General features: G+C 47.8%; 1 protein-coding gene across 4 annotated transcripts in view; it reads right to left on the reverse strand.

The window, feature by feature from the left end:
* Positions 1-14,420: 14,420 nt before the first annotated feature.
* The window catches only part of SH3D19 (SH3 domain containing 19), a 174,082-nt gene continuing 162,496 nt past the window's right edge, over positions 14,421-26,006 (reverse strand). For all 4 annotated transcript variants that reach the window (XM_069744059.1, XM_069744058.1, XM_069744061.1 and 1 more), the window contains exons 20-21: positions 25,378-25,472; positions 14,421-16,271 (exon numbers count right to left, since the gene is read on the reverse strand). In XM_069744059.1, the coding sequence (XP_069600160.1) occupies positions 16,164-16,271; positions 25,378-25,472 (203 nt within the window). In that variant the 3' untranslated portion in view covers positions 14,421-16,163. The remainder of the gene's footprint in view (positions 16,272-25,377; positions 25,473-26,006) is intronic.

Raw genomic sequence — 26,006 nt, forward strand, 5'->3', positions numbered from 1 at the left:
GGTTAGTATGGAAGCGGAATCCTGAGATGACGCATGAGTGGAGGCAATAGGAGCCGACTGTAAGCTGAATAAGCGATCATCAATAGATGCCATATAACTCAACATACGGGTTTGAGTATCCCGCTGTTGAGAAAGTTCTTGCTGTAGGTTAGCTAGCTGAGCGGCGTTTACTGGATCAGCAGTTTGCAGGGAGGTTAAGCGTGACTCCATATTCTTCATAAAGGCCATAATGCGCTGCTGGTTATCGCGCAAAAGGGCCAACTCTTTCTGAGCCGAGAAGGGTGTACTAGTGGGGTCCATGGCCTGATTGTACTATTACGGACACTACTAGAACTAAGAGTGGACCCTCTGGACCGTGGGCAGCCCTACCCCTGGGCGAGCAACCTAGAGATGAACCGACCCCTATACAGGGACCGTAAGGGGCAGGCCCAGAGGTCACTTACCCACAGTGGAAGTACCGAGAGGGACGGCTCCAGGGAAGAGAACAAAAAGGCACGAAAGGAAACTCGAAAGGACTGTAAACCAGAAGGGGAACACGGACGCCAGCGGGAGACTGTGGAACAAAACAAAAAGGAAGGTTAGGAATACTAAGCAAAACAGAAACTGGAAACACAAGAACAGAGGACAAAAACGGAAAGGAACGCAGTCCGCCAAAAGAGACGGCGAACAGCGAGGCAAAGAACGAGCACAAGCGAGAGAGCCAGAAGCACAGGAAATGCAAAGACAATCAGGCAAAGAGGCACAGAGAAGGACGCCTAATATAGCAAGGACACGGGCAGGGATTGGTTGAGACTATACTGACCTATCCCTGGGAATGGTATTGGGTGCGATGCGCCTGCCCCTATTGTGGAAGCCAGAGCGCCTGCGCAGGGTCAGCAAGCCCCCAGTGACCGAAGACTCCGGAAGTGAAGCGGAGCCGGCGGGACACCCGAACCCGGAAGTGGAATGCCGGGGACGCGCCGCTGCAGGGGAAAGAACAGAGCGGCGAGAGCGCGCCGCAGGAAGATCAGAGACCCCAGCAGGAGAGGACGAGCGGACGTGACTAGAGCCGACACCGGGACCGCGGCGAGCCGCAGCCGCAACAGCGGTAACAATCTGACTATGGGGGCTGCTGCCTAATACACTATAGGATCTGCCTATGGGGGGGGGGCTGTTGCCTAATACACTACAGGATTTGTCTATGGGGGGGGGCTGCTGCCTTATATACTACAGGATTTGACTATGGGGTGCTGCTGCCTTATACATTACAGGATCTGACAATGGGGGTGCAGCCTTATACATTACACGATCTGACTATGGGGGGCTGCTGCCTTATACACTACAGGATCTGCCTATGGGGGGGGTGCTGCCTAATACTACAGGATATGCCTATGGGGGGGCACTGCCTTATACACTACAGGATCTGCCTATGGGGGGTGCTGCCTTATACGACAGGGTCTGCCCATAGGGGTACTGTCATACTACAGGGTCTGCCTATAGGGGTACTGTCTTGTACTATATTGAGGACTATCTAGCACATTATACTATATGGATGTTATCTATGGGGCTATCATACAGTGTGGGGATTACAGTGAAGGGGCCATCATACAGTATTGGAGCCATCAAACAGTTTGGAGTCTACTAAGGGGTCAGTATACTGTGTGGGTGGTACTATGCAGTGAGGGAGCATCATGCTTTGTATAGGGGAGCTGTACAGGGGGAGACTCGGGACATTATTAAATGTAAAGTGGGCACTTATTGTTATAGGGGAACTTGGGTTACTGTGACTATCAAAGGGGCACACAGGGCAATATTACTTTCTAGGGGGCAAAATATTGGCAGTGTTTACTAGGGCACTTGCACCTGGCATTACTATATTAGAGAGGGGGGCTTTAGAATTGACACAGCAGGTGCAGTAATAGGGACACATACGGCAGCAGCGGCTCAGTGTTGGGATATCAGGTGCAGTAATAGACACGACAGCAGCGGCTCAGTATTGGGGTATCAGGTGCAGTAATAGGGACACATACGGCAGCAGCGGCTCAGTGTTGGGATATCAGGTGCAGTAATAGACACATACGGCAGCAGCGGCTCAGTATTGGGGTATCAAGTGGAGTAATAGGGACACATACGGCAGCAGCAGCTCAGTATTGGGGTATCAGGTGCAGTTATAGGGTCACATACGGCAGCAGAGGCTCAGTATTGGGGTATCAGGGGCAGTAATAGGGACATACGGCAGCAGCAGCAGCTCAGTATCGGTGTATCAGGTGCAGTAATAGGGACACATACAGCAGCAGAGGCTTAGTATTGGGGTATCAGGTGCAGTAATAGGGACACATACGGCAGCAGCGGCTCAGTATTGGGGTATCAGGTGCAGTAATAGGGACACATACGGCAGCAGATCAGTATTGGGGTATCAGGTGCAGTAATAGGGACACATACGGCAGCAGCGGCTCAGTATTGGGGTATCAGGGTCAGTAATAGGGACACATACGGCAGCAGCGGCTCAGTATTGGAGTATCAGCAGGATGAGGAGTTTGTGCAGGTTGGGAATAGATGATGATGGGGCTGGAATGTGAGAAGTGAAACGTGTCTTTGTTGTAATCTCTGCAGACGAGTCCTGGCTGTAAGAAGTTGTCATGTCAGTCTGGGCCAGATGGAAAAGACGGGAAAAGTGAACAACTCCATCAGAAAACATAAGCGGTAAGACATTATCTGTAACTGTGCTGTGATCTCTTATATGTTCTGTAGGACTGTATTTACCACTGACCGTATGTATGGTGGTAATATCTATGTTGGTTCTCCTCCACTATTAGGGCGCGTCACCGAATTGTAATCAAGGATACCTGGTTAGGGGCCCACTCAGAAGCTTCGCCCCCCCTGAACCAAAACCCCAGCTACGCCTTTAGTGGAAGTTGAAGAAAATGGTCCATGACAAGGCTCCAACCTGCAAAGCTAATCTGACAACAGCAATCAGAGAAAGTTGGAGCTAGATTGATGAAGAGTACTGTTTGACACTTATTAAGTCCATGCCTCAGAGACTGCAAACTGTTATAAAAGCCAGAGGTGGTGCAACAAAATTATAGTGATGTTTTGGAGTGTTTTTTTGTTTGTTTTTCATGATTCCATAATTTTTCCCTCAGAATTGAGTGATTCCATAATTTTTCCCCTATGCTTGGTTAAAAAAAGTAACCATTACTGACTACCACATTTTTTTTTATTCTTGATTTCTTTTAGTGTTTCTTAACCCCTTTCTGCCATTGGACATAATATTCCGTCCATGTGGGGTGGGCCTTAATTCCCAAGGACGGAATATTACGTCCAGCGCGATCGGCCGCGCTCACGGGGGGAGCGCGGCCGATCGCGGCCGGGTGTCAGCTGCTTATCGCACCTGACATCCGGCACTATGTGCCAGGAGCGGTCACGGACCGCCCCCGACACATTAACCCCCGGCACACCGCGATGAAAGATGATCGCGATGTGCCGGCGGTGCAGGGAAGCATCGCGCAGGGAGGGGGCTCCCTGCGGGCTTCCCTGAGACCCCCGCGGCAACGCGATGTGATCGCGTTGCTGCGAGGGTCTCCTCACCTCCCTCCCTGCTCGAGCCCCGGATCCAAGATGGCCGCGGATCCGGGTCCTGCAGGGAGGGAGGTGGCTTACCAAGTGCCTGCTCAGAGCAGGCACTTGGTAACGCTGCAGCGCTCTGAGACAGATCGGTGATCTGTCAGAGTGCTGTGCAAACTGGCAGATCACCGATCTGTATTGTCCCCCCCTGGGACAAAGTAAAAAAGTTTAAAAAAATTTTTTCAAAGTGTGCAAAAAAAAAAAAAAAAAAATCCTAAATAATGAAAAAAAAAAAAAAATATTATTCCCATAAATATATTTCTTTATCTAAATAAAATAAAAAAAAACAATAAAAGTACACATATTTAGTATCGACGCGTCCGTAACAACCCGACCTATAAAGCTGTTCCACTAGTTAACCCCTTCAGTAAACACCGTAAAAAAAAAAAAAAAAAAACGAGGCAAAAAACAACGCTTTATTATCGTACCGCCGAACAAAAAGTGGAATAACACGCGATCAAAAAGACGGATATAAATAACCATGGTACCGCTGAAAGCGTCATCTTGTCCCGCAAAAAACGAGCCACGATACAGCAACATCAGCAAAAAAATAAAAAAGTTATAGTCCTCAGAATAAAGCGATGCAAAAATAATTATTTTTTCTATAAAATAGTTTTTATCGTATAAAAGCGCCAAAACATAAAAAAATGATATAAATGAGGTGTCGCTGTAATCGTACTGACCCGAAGAATAAAACTGATTTATCAATTTTACCAAACGCGGAACGGTATAAATGCCTCCCCAAAAAGAAATTCATGAATAGCTGGTTTTTAGTCATTCTGCCTCACAAAAATCGGAATAAAAAGCGATCAAAAAATGTAACGTGCCAGAAAATGTAACCAATAAAAACGTCAACTCGTCCCGCAAAAAACAAGACCTCACATGACTCTGTGGACTCAAATATGGAAAAATTATAGCTCTCAAAATGTGGTAACGCAAAAAATATTTTTTGCAATAAAAAGCGTCTTTCAGTGTGTGACGGCTGCCAATCATAAAAATCCGCTAAAAAACCCGCTATAAAAGTAAATCAAACCCCCCTTCATCACCCCGTTAGTTAGGGAAAAATTAAAAAAATGTATTTATTTACATTTTCCCAATAGGGTTAGAGCTAGGGTTAGGGCTAGGGTTAGGGTTAGGGCTAGGGTTAGGGCTAGGGTTAGGGCTAGGATTAGGGCTAGGGTTAGGGTTAGGGTTGGGGCTAGGGTTAGGGTTGGGGCTAGGGTTAGGGTTAATGCTACAGTTAGGGTTGGGGCTAAAGTTAGGGTTAGGATTACATTTGCGGTTGGGATTAGGATTAGGGGTGTGTCTGGGTTAGAGGTGTGGTTAGGGTTACCATTGGGATTAGGGTTAGGGGTGTGTTTGGATTAGGGTTTCAGTTATAATTGGGGGGTTTCCACTGTTTAGACACATCAGGGGCTCTCCAAACGCGACATGGCGACCGATCTCAATTCCATCCAATTTTGCATTGAAAAAGTAAAACAGTGCTCTTTCCCTTCCAAGCTCTCCCGTGTGCCCAAACAGGGGTTTACCCCTACATATGGGGTATTGGCGTACTCAGGACAAATTGGACAACAACTTTTGGGGTCCAATTTCTCCTGTTACCCTTGGGAAAATACAAAACTGGGGGCTAAAAAATAATTTTTGTGGGAAAAAAAGAGATTTTTTATTTTCACGGCTCTGCGTTATAAACTGTAGTGAAACACTTGGGAGCTCAAAGTTCTCACAACACATCTAGATAAGTTCGTGGGGGGTCTAGTTTGCAATATGGGGTCACTTGTGGGGGGTTTCTAGTGTTTAGGTATATTAGGGGCTCTGCAAACGCAATGTGACGCCTGCAGACCATTCCATCTAAGTCTGCATTCCAAATGGCGCTCCTTCCCTTCCGAGCCCTCCCATGCGCCCAAACGCTGGTTCCCCCCCACATATGGGGTATCAACGCACTCAGGACAAATTGGACAACAACTTTTGGGGTCCAATTTCTCCTTTTACCCTTGAGAAAATACAAAACTGGGGGCTAAGAAATAATTTTGAGGGGAAATTTTTTTTTTTATTTTCACGGCTCTGCGTTATAAACTGTAGTGAAATACTTGGGGGCTTAAAGTTCTCACAACACATCTAGATAAGTTCCTTGGGGGGTCTAGTTTCCAATATGGGGTCACTTGTGGGGGGTTCTACTGTTTAGGTACATTAGGGGCACTGCAAACACAATGTGACGCCTGCAGACCATTCCATCTAAGTCTGTATTCCAAATGGCGCTCCTTCCCTTCCGAGCTCTCCCATGCGCCCAAACGCTGGCTCTCCCCCACATATGGGGTATCAGCGCACTCAGGACAAATTGGACAACAACTTTTGGGGTCCAATTTCTCCTGTTACCCTCGGGAAAATACAAAACTGGGGGCTAAAAAATTATTTTTGTGGGAAAAATTTTTTGTTTTATTTTTACGGCTCTGCATTATAAACTTCTGTGAAGCTCTTATTGGGTCAAAGTGCTCACCACACATCTAGATAAGTTCCTTAGGGGGTCTGCTTTTCAAAATGGTGTCACTTGTGGGGGGTTTCAATGTTTAGGCACATCAGTGGCTCTCCAAATGCAACATGGCATCCCATCTCAATTCCTGTCAATTTTGTATTGAAAGGTCAAACGGCGCTCCTTCCCTTCCGAGCTCTGCCATGCGCCCAAACAATGGTTTACCCCCACATATGGGGTATCAGCGTACTCAGGACAAATTGTGCCACAACTTTTGTGGTCCAATTTCTTCTCTTACCATTGGGAAAATAAAAAATTGGGGGCGAAAAGATAATTTTTGTGAAAAAAAATGATTTTTTATTTTTACGGTTCTGCATTATAAACTTCTGTGAAGCACTTGGTGGGTCAAAGTGCTCACCACACCTCTAGATAAGTTCCTTAGGGGGTCTACTTTCCAAAATGGTGTCACTTGTGGGGGGTTTCAATGTTTAGGCACATCAGTGGCTCTCCAAACGCAACATGGCGTCCCATCTCAATTCCAGTCAATTTTGCATTGAAAAGTCAAATGGCGCTCCTTCCCTTCCGAGCTCTGCCATGCGCCCAAACTGTGGGTAACCCCCACATATGGAGTATCAGCGTACTCAGGACAAATTGTACAACAACGTTTGGGGTCCATTTTCTCCTGTAACCCTTGGTAAAATAAAACAAATTGGAGCTGAAGTAAATTTTTTGTGACAAAAAGTTAAATGTTAATTTTTATTTAAACATTCCAAAAATTCCTGTGAAGCACCTGAAGGGTTAATAAACTTCTTGAATGTGGTTTTGAGAACCTTGAGGGGTGCAGTTTTTAGAATGGTGTCACACTTGGGTATTTTCTATTAAATAGACCCCTCAAAATGACTTCAAATGAGATGTGGTCCCTAAAATAAAATGGTGTTGTAAAAATGAGAAATTGCTGGTCAACTTTTAACCCTTATAACTCCCTAACAAAAAAAATTTTGGTTCCAAAAATGTGCTGATGTAAAGTAGACATGTGGGAAATGTTACTTATTAAGTATTTTGTGTGACATATCTCTGTGATTTAATTGCATAAAAATTCAAAGTTGGAAAATTGCGAAATTTTCAAAATTTTCGCCAAATTTTCATTTTTTTCACAAATAAACGCAGGTAATATCAAAGAAATTTTACCACTATCATGAAGTACAATATGTCACGAGAAAACAATGTCAGAATCACCGGGATCCATTGAAGCATTCCAGAGTTATAACCTCATAAAGGGACAGTGGTCAGAATTGTAAAAATTGGCCCGGTCCATAACGTGCAAACCACCCTTGGGGGTAAAGGGGTTAAAGCCAGAATGTTGCCATTTGAAATGACTTTAGTTTTGTGCCAGGTCTGTGATCTGCTTTTTTTTCTACAAAATTAAACAACTGAATGAACATCCTCCAAGGCCAGTGATTCCATAATTTTTGCCAAGGGTTGTAATATACGACCACTCCCAGAATGCTTGGATTGGAGTCCCCGCGGATGTATGATTTGCGGCTGTTCGGCAATCCCCATTTATTGAGGCTAACAGTCGCATATCACGCAGCCACAGGGATTCAAACAGAATGTACCAGCACTCCCAGATGCTCGGATAAACCTGAGCATGCTCAGATAAGACGTTATCTGAGCATGCTCATAGATTACTAATTATAGTGCTTTGTAAAAAGCACTATATTGTTATTCCACCGTAGTCAACTTCTTCTTCTTCTTATTCAGTCCGCAATTAATGCGGCCCGAACCGCTGCACGCACAGACTCCAGTGAGGTGTCATTTCGAAGCCAGCGTTCCTGAGAGGTGTGCTAAGTATTTTTCGTGTCGATCGGATTTGTAGTTTTGGCGCAATTGGCGTTTGAAAATTTCGTCTCAATGCATTTCAATGGGGAATTGGCTGATTTCTGAGGCAATTTCAAAATAACTGCCAACTGCCACCTGGCTCATTAGCTCATTGCTATGTGCAGTCAGACCCAGTTACTATGCCAACGCCTACGAACTCTACATGACCCCACCAGGACACAGTTTTGCCAGATAATATCAGCTCTTAAAGTGACCCGCACACCAAATCTGACCCTGAGGTACCCAGCCCACCAAATCGGACGCTGAGGGGCCCCACCCACCAAATCGGCCCCTGAGGGGCCCCACTCACCAAATCAGACCCAGAGGGGCCCCGCCCACCAAATCGTCCCCTGAGGGGCCCCGCCCACCAAATCGTCCCCTGAGGGGCCCCGCAAACCAAATCGGACCATGAGGGGCCCCGCCCACCAAATTGGACTCAGAGGGGCCCCGCCCACCAAATCGGCCCCTGAGAGGCCCCGCCCACCAAATCGGCCCCTGAGGGGCCCCGCCCACCAAATTGGACTCAGAGGGGCCCCGCCTACCAAATCGGCCCCAGAGGGGCCCCACCCTCCAAATCGGTCCCTGAGGGGCCCCGCCCTCCAAATCGGTCCCTGAGGGGCCCCGCCCACCAAATCGACCCCAGAGGGGCCCCGCCCACCAAATCGACCCCAGAGGGGCCCCGCCCACCAAATCGGACCCAGAGGGGCCCCGCCCACCAAACCGGACCCAGAGGGGCCCCGCCCACCAAATCGGACCCAGAGGGTCCCCGCCCAACAAATCGGACCCAGAGGGGCCCCGCCCACCAAATCGGACCCAGAGGGGCCCCGCCCACCGAATCGGACCCTGAGGGGCCCCGCCCACCAAATCGGACCCTGAGGGGCCCCACCCACCAAATCGGACACAGAATGACCCCACCCACCAAATCGGACACAGAATGACCCCACCCACCAAATCGGACCCTGAGGGGCCCCACCCACCAAATCGGCCCCTGAGATGCACCGCTCACCAAATCGGACCCTGAGGGGCCCCGCCCACCAAATCGGACCCAGAGGGGCCCCGCCCACCAAATCGGACCCAGAGGGGCCCCGCCCACCAAATCGGACCCAGAGGGGCCCCACCCACCGAATCGGACCCAGAGGGGCCCCGCCCACCGAATCGGACCCTGAGGGGCCCCGCCCACCAAATCGGACCCTGAGGGGCCCGGCGCCCACCAAATCGGACACAGAATGACCCCACCCACCAAATCGGACCCTGAGGGGCCCCACCCACTAAATCGGCCCCTGAGATGCACCGCTCACCAAATCGGCCCCTGAGGGGCCCCGCCCACCAAATCGGACCCTGAGGGGCCCCACCCACCAAATCGGCCCCTGAGATGCACTGCTCACCAAATCGGACCTTGAGGGGCCCCGCCCACAAAATCGGCCCCTGAGGGGTCCCACCCACCAAATCGGACCCTGAGGGGCCCCGCCCACCAAATCAGACCCTGAAGGGCCCCGCCCACCAAATCGGACCCTGAGGGGCCCCGCCCACCAAATCGGACCCTGAGGGGCCCCGCTCACCAAATTGGACCCTGAGGGGCCCCGCTCACCAAATCGGAACATGAGGGGCCCCGCCCACCAAATCGGACCCTGAGGGCCCCGCCCACCAAATTGGACCCTGAGGGGCCCCACCCACCAAATCGGCCCGAGATGCACCGCTCACCAAATCGGCCCCTGAGGGGCCCCGCCCACCAAATCGGACCCTGAGGGGCCCCACCCACCAAATCGGACCCTGAGGGGCCCCGCCCACCAAATCGGACCCTGAGGGCCCCGCCCACCAAATTGGACCCTGAGGGGCCCCACCCACCAAATCGGCCCGAGATGCACCGCTCACCAAATCGGCCCCTGAGGGGCCCCGCCCACCAAATCGGACCCTGAGGGGCCCCACCCACCAAATCGGCCCCTGAGATGCACCGCTCACCAAATCGGACCTTGAGGGGCCCCGCCCACAAAATCGGCCCCTGAGGGGTCCCACCCACCAAATCGGCCCCTGAGATGCACCGCTCACCAAATCGGCCCGAGGGGCCCCGCCCACCAAATCGGACCCTGAGGGGCCCCACCCACCAAATCGGCCCCTGAGATGCACCGCTCACCAAATCGGACCTTGAGGGGCCCCGCCCACAAAATCGGCCCCTGAGGGGTCCCACCCACCAAATCGGACCCTGAGGGGCCCCGCCCACCAAATCAGACCCTGAAGGGCCCCGCCCACCAAATCGGACCCTGAGGGGCCCCGCCCACCAAATTGGACCCTGAGATGCACCGCTCACCAAATCGGCCCCTGAGGAGCCCCGCCCACCAAATCGGACCCTGAGGGGCCCCACCCACCAAATCGGCCCCTGAGATGCACCGCTCACCAAATCGGACCTTGAGGGGCCCCGCCCACAAAATCGGCCCCTGAGGGGTCCCACCCACCAAATCGGACCCTGAGGGGCCCCGCCCACCAAATCGGACCCAGAATGACCCCGCCCACCAAATCGGACCCTGAGGGGCCACACCCACCAAATCGGCCCCTGAGATGCACCGCCCACAAAATCGGACTCTGAGGGGCCCCGCCCACCAAATCGGACCCTGAGGGGCCCCGCCCACCAAATCGGACCCTGAGGGGCCCCGCCCACCAAATCGGACCCTGAGGGGCCCCGCCCACCAAATCGGACCCTGAGGGGCCCGCCCACCAAATCGGCCCCTGAGATGCCCCGCCCACCAAATCGGACCCTGGGGGGCCCCACCCACCAAATCGGACCCTGAGGGGCCCCACCCACCAAATCGGACCCTGAGGGACCCCGCCCACCAAAGCGGACCCTGAGGGACTCTGCCAACTAAATCGGCCCCTGAGGGGCCCCGCCCACCAAATCGGCCCCTGAGGGGCCCCGTCCACCAAATCGGCCCCTGAGATGCCCCGCCCACCAAATTGGACCCAGAATGACCCCGCCCACCAAATCGGACCCTGAGGGGCCACACCCACCAAATCGGACCCTGAGGGGCCCCGCCCACAAAATCGGACTCTGAGGGGCCCCCCCACCAAATCGGACCCTGAGGGGCCCCGCCCACCAAATCGGACCCTGAGGGGCCCCGCCCACCAAATCGGACCCTGAGGGGCCCCGCCCACCAAATCGGACCCTGAGAGGCCCCGCCCACCAAATTGGACCCTGAGGGGCCCCGCCCACCAAATCGGACCCTGAGGGGCCCCGCCCACCAAATCGGACCCTGAGGGGCCCCGCCCACCAAATCGGACCCAGTGACCCCGCCCACCAAGTAGGACCCTGAGGGGCCCCGCCCACCAAATTGGCCCCTGAGATGCCCCGCCCACCAAATCGGACCCTGGGGGGCCCCACCCACCAAATCGGACCCTGAGGGGCCCCGCCCACCAAATCGGACCCTGAGGGACCCCGCCCACCAAAGCGGACCCTGAGGGACTCTGCCAACTAAACGGCCCCTGAGGGGCCCCACCCACCAAATCGGCCCCTGAGGGGCCCCGTCCACCAAATCGGCCCCTGAGATGCCCCGCCCACCAAATCAGACCCTGAGGGGCCCCGCCCACCAAATCGGCCCCTGAGGGGCACCGTCCACCAAATCGGCCCCAGAATGACCCCGCCCACCAAATCAGACCCTGACGGGCCCCGCTCACCAAATCGGCCCCTGAGATGCCCCGCTCACCAAATTGGACCCTGGGGAGCCCCGCCCACCAAATCGGACCCTGAGGGGCCCCGTCCAACCAAATCGGACCCTGAGGGGCCCCGCCCACCAAATCGGACCCTGAGGGGCCCCGCCCACCAAATCGGACCCTGGGGGACCCCGCCAACCAAATTGGCCCCTGAGGGGCCCCGCCCACCAAATCGGCCCCTGAGGGGCCCCGCCCACCAAATCGGCCCCTGAGGGGCCCCACCCACCAAATCGGACCCTGAGGGGCCCCGCCCACCAAATCGGACCCAGAGTGACCCCGCCCACCAAATCGGACCCAGAGTGACTCCGCCCACCAAATCGGACCCAGAGTGACCCTGCCCACCAAATCGGCACCTGAGGTGCCCCGCCCACCAAATCGGTCCTGAGGGGCATCCAAGTGTAAAACTCTTGCAGGTGCAGCCCAGGCACCATTCCAAAGCACTATCTGTAGTTCCTTCAGGAAATACCCATCTAGTTTCTACCTGTTGTCTGTTCTATTTGCACAACAGCAGGAGAAATTGATTCACAATCAGAGTTGCTTCATGACTGGGCAGGTTGATTTCACAGAAGTGTGACTGACTTGGAGTTACATTATGTTAAGTGTTTCCTTTATTTTTGTGAGCAGTGTATACTGCATTTGAGCTTTCTTTTGATCAGTACCATTATCCTGGCACTGGGTGTCTGCAAAGTAGACTGAATTGTCAAAAAGAATAGTTTCTAGTATCTGCTTTGTATTTAGCATAGTATTTCATGTCCCTTGTCCTCATTTAATGTCCCTGAGGCTAACAAAGTCTGTAGTAGGTCATGAGGTACAGCTGCATTTACAGTGGAAGATATTCATGAATGAGTGTTCTTAAATACACACGTTGCATTGCAGTGTAAGCAGGCTGCCAATCACCTGAGCAAAATGGCCGTTTGTGTGCAATGTTCTCTTGTGCAGCGCAAATGAACCCAATAACATTGTTCTCGTTTGTATACAGAGGACTTCCGAGAACATTGATCAGTGCACATGGACTGCCAATCTATTAAAACTGTACATCCCTTGCCTTAGGTGGGCATTTTGCTTCTAATATTGGGTTTATTCAATGTATCATAAAATTATCTGGCAGCATGATTCTGCAGCTCAGCACAAATACGGCGATACCAAACTTCATTTTAAAAATATTCTTCACTTCGTAAAAATGTACTTTGTTTTCCCATTTTCTGAGACCCCAAAAAATAAATGAACTATTTAACATTTTTCTTTTTATATTTGTCCCCCTGGTGGACTTACACCTGAAATTGTTGATTGCTTGCACAATATACAGCACTGCTTCATAGGAGCATCAAGATGGCAGTTAGTGGCCTTCAGGAGGTATCTCATGGGACCCTGCAATTGTGTCATTGGGGCAGAGGGTGTCTGAGCGGTCCCCCTCAGAAATTGTCAGCGACATCCAAGTGGTTAAAGTTCCACTCCACTGTTTATCTTTTCAGTGTTAAAGTGGCGCTTTAAATGTAAGCCCTCTGCCCCCGTTCTTATATTCACCCTCCGGCAGCTTCACCTTTTACCGACACTGCTCCGGTTCATTGGCGCCATCTTGTGCCCATAGCTTCTAACTTCCGGCCAGTCAGAAGCTATGTCACAAGAGCTCAATGTAAGACTATGGGAGCCAGAATGAGGCCAGACTTTCATAGATTTGTACTGAAAAGTGACCTCCAGCACACTCCATGAAACACTGGAGCTTCCGGCAGGTCACTTTTCGTTTGAGACAGACAAAAGCGACGCTGGAAAGGGATGAAGGCGGTGGCAGGGGAGTATGGCAGGGGAGGAGAATTACACTTAAAGCACCACTCCAGCAGTGTATTAAAAAAAAGAAAATGCATTAGTGGTGCTTTAATGATTGGAACTAGCTTTGATTGTCATTTCTAGAGGCCTTTACGGGCCGTGCACGGAGTGAGCTTGGCTCGTGAGTACACTTGCTGCATATGATGTACATCCTACATATTTGGAAGGAGTGCAAGTTATTTTGCAGTTATTGGCTTGCATCCTTGAACTATGGTTTTGGAGAAGAGTTATAATAGGGTATATCCTATTTATGGCATAACCACAAAACAGAATATTTCCAGAAACGCTGTCCCTTGTTCCGACTTGAGAGAAGAGGTGGCTCCCTCCATTAACTGCTGTGGGAGTTTCAAAAAGAGCTGTGCTAACTTCAGTTCTGTCGCAGGCTTGAGTATTTTGGACAAAACAGCAGCTATAACCTCATTTAGTCTTTTTAATCTGGTCAAGATGCAACTATGCCATATATTGGTGGGGAAAATAGGGCTTCACTAGTTGTGGGACGCATTTAACAGGGGTGTCCCTGGGGAAGATAGGGTGGTCAGTACATGTGGGGTGCACTTTCCAGAAGTGTTGGATAACCCGCCTCATCTCCCAATATGCTCATACCTAATAGGCTAATACGCTTTGTGTGCATTTCTAATACCATGGATGATAGGTGTGTGAGTGGTTCACTAGTATTTTGTGCCTACCTCTATCATATACCATTTTGGGCTTTGTATCCTACAGTGAACCGATGCTTTAACCATGTATTGGCTTTTTTAGCAGTGATTTGTTGCAGACTTTTTGCCAAGTGCATTTTATCTACCAAAACCATTAAACATTTACTTGCCAGCATCAAAATCTTGTAAATTTCATGAAAACAGTATGTTGCCGTTATGACATCCTTTTATACCAAGAAGAAATTTGATTGCATGAATTCCCAGAGCATAACCCATCGAGCTATCCCAAAAAATAGGCTTATATTATAAATTATTTTTATTACATAACATTCCAGTAATGCATATTTGCCCAATAAACGATTCTAAACAAATAGTCTCCTATTGATATACGGATCTCCGATGTTCACTGGGCTTTCACCAAGGCATAGTTCATCCACCACTTCCATCTGTTACAATCTCAGAGTCTTGAGACAGCAGTCATGATCCTTAAAGTGCATTGCTGATTTCTGACACATGGGGTCTTAGATAAAAACACTAGTGTGGGAAAAGAACAGGATTTGGGCAGTTGACCATAGCAACCATTGGCTGAACATTTTCATTTTGTCAGCACTAGTTTCTACATGTGGCCCATCATGACTGAGGATAGGCAGTTACTGCATTATTTTACTGCAATAAAGAGATGCAGTAATTAACCATAAGAAAAGGAGACATTGAAATAATTTCTTCCAAATACCTTGAATCGACAACTTAAGTAATAGACATTCGGTTCTGAAGTGGTGTTTTAAGTGCAACTCCATACACTAACCATGTCTCACCATGACACATAACAGTTTACATTGGCATGTTTGACCAGCATAGAAAAAGAAGCAGTCTTCATAAAAAGTAGGATTGTATACAGTGTCTAAAGGAATGATTAGAAAGAGATCCATTGAGTTTACCCTGTATACGGGCATTCAAAGTTCACTGAAACTTGTTTCCATACTGGAAAGTTCTGTTGCCGCCTCTTACATCACTTTGTCATAACCTAGTGGGCCAGTGGACTGATGGGGTTATGGAAAATAATGTCAAATTTTGTTAGTCAGAAAAGAGTAAAGAAAAGAAGAACCATCATAAAGAAAGGTTTGTCAATTTTGCACCATTTAGACTTTGAATTGATTTCCATGAAGGGTTGTGAGTTGTTCTAGAAGTTCTCTTCTCAGTTCCATTCAGAGGCGATCATTTCTTTAGCTCTTGGCAGGGTTGAACAAGGACAATGATGTTGGCTCATGCAAGGCTCAGATGTCCACCGTACCATACAGAACATTGCGAAGATTGAACAGAAGTAAATGGACAATATATGTTAAGTACACAAAATGGAGTAGAGAAACCATTTATCATACCAAAAACTGTCAACTTGTACACATGAACGGAAACCAACATTGTAGTGATGGAAGGAGAGGTCATCATTCAGAATAACGCATGTTGCTGTAATGTACACAGGCACTAAATGGATTGCAGATACTACAAGCCCTGAACATCCTGGCCTCATGGAAATGTATCATTTTTTTCCCGTAGAATGCCAGGGCCTGGTCGGCCAAGGGGGTTTACTGGCCATATGATGATTGCTTCAGGAAAAACAAACCCTATAGCACATTATACATAGCAGACTCCCAGTGCAATGCTGAAGTTGGAGAACTGTGTGTCCATCCTCCGCAGGCTAGGCCAAAAGTAAGGTACAGTAGATCAGAAGTTGCAGTTTCTTGGCCAATGAAATCAAGGACATTATTCTGTAAGCCCTTTACAATGCTACATGGCCTGTAATATGCATTTAACATTTCTGGCTGGACTTGATGGGATTCGTACAGAACAAGCAGGTAAACAGCGCATACAGAAACTAGAACAAAACATCTTATCTAAAATTAAAAAAAAAAAAAAATTACACAAAAAAAACATAGTGCAAAAATCTCACACATTATATCTATATAAAAAGGTCAGTTGGCACCAAAGGTGATAGTCTGTTTTGTGAGAGGGTACAATGCAATGTCCGCTGTATACTGCTAACACTTCTGAACAAAGTTCTTTGGAAATATCCCAGTTCTCCCGCAGAGCTCACCACTCATCCATTCATTATCCACTGATTCCAGCGCAGAGATTACATCACCAGCCTGTAACGAAGAAACAAGACATAGCAAATTCATATAAAGCTGTATAATATCCGTAATATTGATGCAATACAGAATGTCTCTTCTTAAATGCTTACAATGGCAAAGCGCTTGTAAAAACAAGCAAATTTGCAATCTACCGCTTATTAAAAATCATCTTTGTTCAAGAATGGAAGGATTTTTAATTTTCATGTGCATTGCTAATTGACTAGGATACCAGCCACTTCTGCTGTTTATCATAGTGGCCTAGATAGGCAAGGAGCACGCGTACTTCTGATCTGCAGCTAACCAGATCGCTAGCAGCATTGGAGAGCAGCTGAAATGCCTTTGGTCTGAATTGTTAATTAGTGATGAGCAAGTGTCCTCGTTGCTCAGGTTTTCCCGAGCACGCTCGGGTTGTCTCCGAGTATTTGTTAGTGCTCGGAGATTTTATTGATACAACTGCATGATTTTGGCTGCTAGCCAGCCTGAGTACATGTGGGGGTTGCCTGTTTGCAAGGGAATCCCCACATGTATTCAAGCTGTCTATCAGCTGTAAATCATGCAGCTGAGGCAACAAAAACTAAATCTCCGAGCACTTACTCAGAGATCACCCAAGCAATGAGTATACTCGCTAATCAATATTGTTTATCAATTAGGAATGCACAGTCTCGCTAAAGCAGAGAAACTGTGCAGAACTTCAGAAAACCCTTTTAAAGAAGTTTTTTTAGATCAACATTAAAGGACTTGTCCGGCCTTAGGGTACAAGCCTGCAGTCACTCTATGTGAATGCACACTAGCGAATTCTTACATCGCGCGGACTAAGGATTCTGTGAGTGGGCGCTCATGTGTCCGGAAGTACGCAAATTGAATACTTATGGCCACACTTGACTACGCATGTGCAGCCTTGCTCAATACACTTGCATCAAGCAAGGCTGCGGACGTCTATAGTCAGGATAAGACTGCATGTATGCAAATTGCATAATTGCGGTCACATGCCTGCCGCGCTTTAAGTGTTCACAAGTCTGCAGTCACAGAGTGAATGCAAACTTGTACCCTTAGGCTACTTTCACACTAGCGTCGGATTCGGCCCGTCGCAATGCGTCGGGCCGAGATTCCGACGCTAGCGTTTGATGCGCTGCACAACGGAGGCAGCGGATGCATTTCTCCGGCGCATCCACTGCCCCATTGTGAGGTGCGGGGAGGTGGGGGCGGAGTTCCAGCCGCACATGCGCGGTCGGAAAAAGCGGTCCGTCGGCAGCAAAAACGTTACATTTAACGTTTTTTGCTCCCGGCGGTCCGCCACAACACGGCGCAACCGTCGCACGACGGTTGCGGCGTGTGTCAATACGTCGCAATGCGTCGGTAATGTTACTCTATGGTGCACAAACGCATCCTGCAAACAACTTTGCAGGATGCATTTTTTCCCCTAAACGACGCATTGCGACGTATTGAAAACAACGCTAGTGTGAAAGTATCCTTAGACAGACAACCACTTGAATGGGAATCAGTCAGCAGGTAGAGCAAAGCTGAATCCAACGATATATCACTTAAATTATTGGGTATGCAAATTGCAAAAAGAGGACTTAACTCTATAGCGCCAACTGTTGGAAGTAGCGATCCTACAAGTCACAATCAACCCTTTAACGAGTCGTGCAATATGTCTTAGGATAAAAGCCAAATCAGTTTCTTATTTCGCAGATACGGTGTTTCGGGCTGTTGGCCCTCGTCAGTGCGAAGCATGAGAACTAATTTGGCTAGGTGAGTGTTGTGAATTCTGCTCTTGGGCTCCCTTCGGTGGTTATGAGTGGTAGTGCTGCTGTCTTTGGATCGCAGCATTTATCAGGTGTGTCCACTTATTGCAATTTGGACTGGGCTATTTAGTCTTGCTTTTTCCTTTAGTCAGTGCCAGTTGTCCATTGTTTTTGGAGGATTCACATCCATTCCTGGTCTCTCCTGTTTTGCTGTTCTTTTCAACAAAGATAAGTTCTGGCTTTGTTTTTGCTGTCCACATGCTGTGGACCTTATTGTTCAGTGCATTTTCATGTTTTGTCTTGTCCAGCTTTGTCTGTGAAGGATTTTTTGCAGCCAAGCTGTGTCTCTGGAGATGCAGATATACCCTCCATGTCTTTAGTCAGATTTGGTGATTTGTATTTTCTGTGGTGGATATTTTCTAGTGTTTTAATACTGACTGCATAGTACTCTGTCCTATTCTTTCTTTTTAGCTAGAATGGCCTCCTTTGCTAAATCCTCATTTCATTCTCCGTATGTCATTTCCCTCTCCTCTCACAGTCAATATTTGTGGAGGGCTGTCTATCCTTTGGGGATTTTCTCTGAGGCAAGATAGTTTTCCCGTTTCTATCTTTAGGGGAAGTTAGTTCTTAGGCTGTGTCGAGGTGTCTAGGGAGTGTTAGGTATATCCCACGGCTACTTCTAGTTGCGGTGCTAAGTTCAGGGTCTGCGGTCAGTACAGGTACCACCTTCTCCAGAGTACGTCTCATGCTGCTCCTAGGCCACCAGATCATAACAGTGAGAGACTGTGGACTGGTGTCTAAGGGGTAAGGTTTCTCCTTATGGAGAGTGACATACCAGCTGGTTTGTCAAGGTAAGGAGGCTTATTCGCCGTGTAATGCTCCTCTGGGAAATGTAATATGCAAATTGCCTCTTAAATTATTGGATGAGCTGTTCTGACACAATCAGAGCTTTTAGATTTAGAATGAAGCAGAGCTGATTAGATTTAGAATGAAGCAGAGCTGAGAAAGCTAACACTACCCACTCCAGGCTCTCCATGTACAAAGTCTATAGACAGGGAGGTGCCTAGTAGCCGGACTAGTCTGGTAATGTTTGTCTCTTAGTGATAAATCCTTCACAATAAACAAGAGCACACAGTTTGATAAGTGACAAATCCCTTAAGGCCAGTCTCACACGTCCAGATAATTCCGGTACCGGAAAAATCGGTACCGGAATTATCCGTGTCCGTGTGCTCCCGTGGTACATCAGTGTGGCACACGTGCGGCATCCGTGTGCTGCCCGTGTGCCGACTGGGTACCACACGCACCGTGCAGGAGACAGCGCTACAGTTAAGCGCTGTCCCCTGCATCTGGTGCTGTAGCCGCTATTCATTTCTTCTCTCCAGCATCGTTCGCCGGAGAGAAGATATGAAAAATCTTTTTTTTTTTTTTTTTTTTTTTTTTTTTGGGGTGTTTAAAATAAAGATCCCTGTCCCCAACCCCCTCCCACCCCCTGTGCGCCCCCCCCCCACTGTTTATAAAATACTTACCCGGCTCCCTCGCTGGCGCTGCTTCCTGTCCTCGCCGCAGCTTCTCCTGTATGAGCGGTCACGTGGTGCCGCCTATTACAGTGATGGGAGGTGGAGCCACATATTCATCACTGTAATGGGCGGCATCACGTGACTGCTCATACACGAGAAGCTGCGGCGAGGAGAAGAAGCAGCGAGGGAGCCGGGTAAGTATTTTATTAACAGCGGGGGGGTGCACAGGGGGTAGGAGGGGGTTGGGGACAGGGATCTTTATTTTAAACACCCCCCCAAAAAAAAAAAAAAAAAAGAAAAGATTTTTCATATCTTCTCTCCAGCGAACAATGCTGGAGAGAAGAAATGAATAGCGGCTTCAGCACCACGCTGGGGGGACAGCGCTTACTGTAGCGCTGTCTACTGCACGGCACACGGACAACATCCTTATGCGGTACATGTTTTACACGGCCCCATTGACTTTAATGGGTCCGTGTAATACGTGCGCTCCCACGAACACTGACATGTCTCCGTGTTTTCCAAACGGACACACGGTCCATGAAAACACGCTGACATGTGCAGAAACACATTGATTTTAATGTGTCTACGTGAGTCAGTGTTATTGGTACGTAAGGAAACTGTCACCTCATGTACCGGAGCCACTGACGTGTGAAACCGGCCTAATTCTGTGTTTCAGCTTTTATCACCTGCTATCTTCAGATTACATAGCAAAAACCTGCTGACAGATTTCCTTTAATTATGCTTGCTTGTTGGCATGTGCACCTTTCAAAACAATATTCTGATATTCAGAAGATGTTCACTTGACTGGTATGTGGTCATGCTCTGTAAAATCTGAAAGAGTACATACAGTATGCAGGGCTGGGAGAGGAGATAGATCAATCGTACATTCACAATGTATTATATCTACAATTCTGTGAAAAAGTTTGCCCTCTTTCTGATTTACTATTCTTTTGCAAATTTGTTTGGTGATCTGAAACATTTAAGTGTGACAAATTTGTCTAATATTTAAAGATATCACAAAATGCAGTTTTTAAATTAAAGTCTTTATTGTTAAGGGAAAAGGAAATCCAAACCTACAGGGGCCTTGTGTGAAAAGTGATTGCCCCCTAAGGGTATGTGCACACGTTGCGGATTTGGCCCTGAGGATCCGCAGCAGTTTTCCATGCGGTGTGCAGTACCATGTAAACCTATGGAAAACAAAACCCGCTGTTCTCATGCTGCGTAAAATTCAGAGCAGAAATGCAGTTTATTTTCTACAGCATGTCAGTTCTTTGTGCAGAAACGCAGCGTTTCTGCACCATGACTATACACTTAGTAAGGCAAATCCACACATCAAAAAACGCAAGACAATACGCAACAAATCCGCAAGTAATCCTCATAAATTACGCAACCATTTTGGCCTGTGTTTTCTGCCAAGAGATGCGGATTCTGTGCGGGAAAAAAATGCAGCCAAATCTGCAACGTGTGCACATACCCTAAAGCTAATAACTGGTTGGGCCATCCTTAGCAGCAACAGCTGCCATCAAGTGTTTGTGATGAATGGCACTGAGTCTTTTGCAACGCTCTGGAGGAATTTTGGTCCACTTATTTTTGCAGAATTGTAATTCAGCTACATTGGAAGATTTCAGAGCATGAACTGACTTTTTAAGGTCATGCCCCAGCATCTCAAATCAGATTAAGGCAAGGACTTTGACCAGGCCACTCCAAAGTCTAGGCTATGTGCACACGTAGGAAATGTGGTGCAGAATTTTCTGCACTAAATCTGCATCTGCAGATTTGATGCAGTTTCTATGCAGTTTCTATGCAGTTTCTGCGCAGTTTCTGTGAAGTACAATGTAAATCAATGTGAAAAAAAAAAAGCTGTGCACATGGTGCAGAAAAATCTACGCAGAAACGCTGCAGAACTGCACAAAAGAAGTGACGTGCACTTCTTTGAAATCTGCAGTGTTTCTGCGCCGATTTTTCTGCACCATGTGCACAGCTTTTTTTTTTTCACATTGATTTACATTGTACTGTAAATCACAGTGCAGTTCTGCAGCGTTTCTGCAGCAGAAAAATCGGCTGCAGTTCTGCACCAATTCTGCACTAAATCTGCATCGTGTGCACATACCCTTAATGTTGTTTTTCTTAAGCCATTCAGAGGTAAATTTGTTGGTGTGTTTTGGATCATTGTCCTACTGCGTAACCCAAGTGCGCTTCAGCTTGAGGTCACAAGCAGATAGCCGGACATTCTCCTTCAGGATTTTTTGGTAGTCAGCAGAATTCATGGTTCCATTTACCACAGCAAGTCTTCCAGGTTCTGAAGCAGCAAAACAGCCCCAGACCATCACACTACCACCACCATATTTTACTCTTAGTATGATGTTCCTTTTCTGAAATGCTGTGTTAGTTCTATGCCAGATGTAATGGGACATACACTTTCCAAAAACTTCAACTTTTGTCTCGTCAGTCCACAGAGTATTCTCCCAAAAATCTTGGGGATTATCAAGAGATTTTCTGTCAAAACTGATACGAGCCTTTATGTTCTAATTGCTCAGCAGTGGTTTTCGTCTCAGAACTCTGCCATGCAGGCCATTTTTGCCCAGTCTCTTTCTTATGATGTGTCATGAACACTGACCTCATCTGAGGCAAGTGAGGCCTGCAGATCTTTGGATGTAGTTATGGGGTCTTTTGGATGAGTTTTCGCTGTGCTCTTGGAGTAATTTTGGTTGGCGGGCTACTCCTGGGAAGGTTCACCCACTGTTCCATGTTTTTGCCATTTGTGGATAATGGCTCTAACCATGGCTCGCTGGAGTCCCAAAGATTTTGAAATAGCTTTATATCCTTTTCCAGACTGATTGAGCTTACTTTGTTTCTCATTTGTTACCGAATTTCTTTGGATCGCAGCATGATGGCTAGCTTTTGAGGACTTTTGGTCTACTTCACTTTGTCAGGCAGATCCTATTTAAAGGGAACCTGTCACCCCCAAAATTGCGGGTGAGGTAAGCCCACCGGCATCGGGGGCTTATCTACAGTATTCTGGAATGCTGTAGATAAGCCCCCGATGTATCCTAAAAGATGAGAAAAAGACGTTAGATTATACTCACCCAGGGGCGTTCCCGCTGTTGGTCCGGGTCTGGCACCTCCCATCTTCATCAGATGACGTCCTTTTCGGGTCTTCCACGCTGCGGCTCCGGCACAGGCGTACTTTGTCTGCCCTGTTGAGGGCAGAGCAAAGTACTGCAGTGCGCAGGCGCTGGGCCTCTCTGACCTTTCTCGGTGCCTGCGCACTGCAGTACTTTGCTCTGCCCTCAACAGGGAAGACAAAGTACGTCTGCGCCGGAGCTGCAGCGTGAAGACCCGAAGAGGACGTCATCTGATGAAGATGGGAGGCGTCAGACCCGGACCAACAGTGGGAACGCCCCTGGGTGAGTATAATCTAACATCTTTTTCTAATCTTTTAGGATACATTGGGGCTTATCTACAGCATTCCAGAATGCTGTAGATAAGCCCCCGATGCCGGTGGGCTTACCTCACCCGTGATTTTGGGGGTGACAGGTTCCCTTTAAGTGATTTCTTCATCTAGAACATGTGTGGCAGTAATCAAGCCTGCATATATCTAGGGAATTTGAACTCAGATTCCCAAAGATGTAAGAAACCACAGTTAATTTATGTATTGGGGAGGCGGGCAATCACTTTTTCACTCATGGTCCTGTAGGGCTGGATTTATTTTTCCTTTAATAATAACGACATTTATTTAAAAACTGCATTTTGTGTTTATTTGTGTTATCTTTGACTAATAAATGTTTTAGATCACCAAACCAATTTAATTAAGTCTGACAAACAAGCAACAGAATAGGAAATCAGAAAGGTGGCAAACTCCTTTTCACGCAACTGTATCTATATATACACACACACATATTTATTTTATCCATTTATATAGTGCCATTAATTCCACAGCGCTTTACAGACAATATCATATCTGTCCCCATTGGGGCTCACAATCTAGATTCCCTATCAGTATGTCTTTGGAGTGTGGGAGGAAACCCATACAAAATGGGGAGAACATATAAACTCCTTGCAGATGTTGTCCTTGGAGGAATTTGAACCCAGGACCCCGAGCTGCAATGCTAACCACTGAGACATAAATACTGAACATACATACACCGTAAGGAAAATAAGCATTTGACACAATGTAGATTTTGCAAGTTTTCCCACCTACAAAGAATGGAGAGGTCTATAATTTTTTAACCGCAGGTACACTTCAACTGTGAGCGACAGAATCTTAAAACAAATCCAGAAAATCACACTGTATGATTTTTACATCTTTAATTTGCATTTTATTGCATGAAATAAGCATTTAATACAGTAGAAAAACAGTAACCTTTGTTTGTAAATTGCAGAGGTCAGACATTTCCTGTAGTTCTTGACCAAGTTTACACACACTGCAGTAGAGATTTGGGTCCACTCCTCCATACAGATCTTCTCCGCATCTTTCAGGTTTCAGGGATGTCACTTGGCAACATTGAGTTTAAGCTCCCTCCACAGATTTTCAACTGCGTTCAGGTCTGGAGACTGGTTAGGCCACTCCAGAACCTTGAAATGCTTCTTATTGAGCAACTCCTTAGTTGCCCTGGCTGTGCGTTTCGGGTCATTGTCATGCTGTAAGGCCCAGCCATGACACATCTTCAATGTTCTTACTGAGGAAAAGGAGGTTGATGGTCAAAATCTCATGATGCATTACCCCATCCATCCTCCCTTCAATACGGTGCAGCCGCCCTGTCCCTTTTGCAGAAAAGCACCCCTATAGTATGATGTTTCCCCATCATACTTCTTCCTCCAAACACGGTAAGTGGAGTTTATACCAAAAAGTTCTATCTTGGTCTTATGTGACCACATGACCTTCTTCCGTGCCTCCTCTGGATCATTCAGATGGTGATTGGTGAACTTCAAACGGACCCTGACATGTGCTGGCGTAAGCAGGACGACCTTGCATGCCCTGCAGGATTTTAATCCATGACAGCGTAGTGTGTTACTAATGGTAATGTTTGAGACTGTGGTCTCAGCTCTCTTCAGGTCATTGACCAGGTCCTCCCGTGTAGTTCTGGGCTGATTCAAGACCTTTCTCAGAATCATTCTTACCCCAAGAGGAGAGATCTTGCATTGATCCTCAGACTGAAGAAGATTGGCAGTCATCTTGTGTTTCTTCCATTTTCCGGTCTGTTATTTCTGATATGCGCACCAGAATCAGACAGAATGAGAAGAGCTCTTTGCAGCACTTGTCTGCAGAAGTGGTGGCACTCCAAAGCATCAGCAGGATCAGCTCAAATGAGAACGAGATTGAACTGACTATTCGGGCACGGACCCTTCATCAATCATTGAAAGGCAGCTTCGCCCCCATCAGTGACACGCTCTTCTCATGGTCCGATTCTAGTGCCCAGTTTGGAAGTAGTGCCTACATGTCATAAAAGGGTACATAGAAGCAGAGCAGGTACTAAAAGTATAATACAAAAGTGATTGTTAAGAAGACTTAGGACATATGAAAGTGTCAGATAGTAATAGAAGAACCCTTTAATTAAACTAGTGAAATAGTATTTATCATGAGGCTCAGTGACAAGAGTGAAAACCACAAGATTCCAAGATATTTTTTAAAATATAGATATTGACATGAAGTACAAGCCAGCATTCCAAGAAACTGTGGTGTTGTAAGAACAGCATGTCCACAGCACTGAGCCCGTCTACTCAGAGATGAATACAGTATAAGGGATCAACAAATCTTAGCTATAACTTATTACCATTTATGCTGAGCCTCAAAGAATCTTAATAAGGGTGGGAACCACTGCATTAAAGAATCTGAAGAACGGTCATTTTTCGTAATACCTTGAATGAAAGTTCATCCTCATTCTCCCCACAGAAGTCATGAAGTGCCCGAGCCTTTCCAGGTTTCCCTCCCTGAGTTTGCCACGCTGTTGGTCCTACAAGAAACACATGAAAATCACTTTCGAGAATAGAGACAACCATGCTTTTATCAGGGAACAATGGTTTCTCCTTTACAAAACAGTTATTAAAGGTGGATCGGTCACATGAATATTCTTTCTAAGGTAAGAAATGCTGTAATATTGGTCCAGAGGGCACAAAAATATTGCATCATCTGACTAATACAGACCAACAAAGAATAAGGAAGATTCCAAATGTATTAGTCTTAAGGTACCGTCACACTAAGCGACGCTGCAGCGATACCGACAACGATCCGGATCGCTGCAGCGTCGCTGTTTGGTCGCTGGAGAGCTGTCACACAGACAGCTCTCTAGCGACCAACTATGCCGGTAACCAGGGTAAACATCGGGTTACTAAGCGCAGGGCCGCGCTTAGTAACCCGATGTTTACCCTGGTTACCATCCTAAAAGTAAAAAAACAAACGCTACATACTTACCTACCGCTGTCTGTCCTCGGTGCTCTGCTTCTCTGGTCTGGCTGTGAGCGCCGGGCAGCCGCTGTGCTCACAGCCA

This window comes from Ranitomeya imitator, chromosome 1 (assembly GCF_032444005.1).
Source record: "Ranitomeya imitator isolate aRanImi1 chromosome 1, aRanImi1.pri, whole genome shotgun sequence".
In the NCBI taxonomy this organism is placed as follows: Eukaryota; Metazoa; Chordata; class Amphibia; order Anura; family Dendrobatidae; genus Ranitomeya; species Ranitomeya imitator.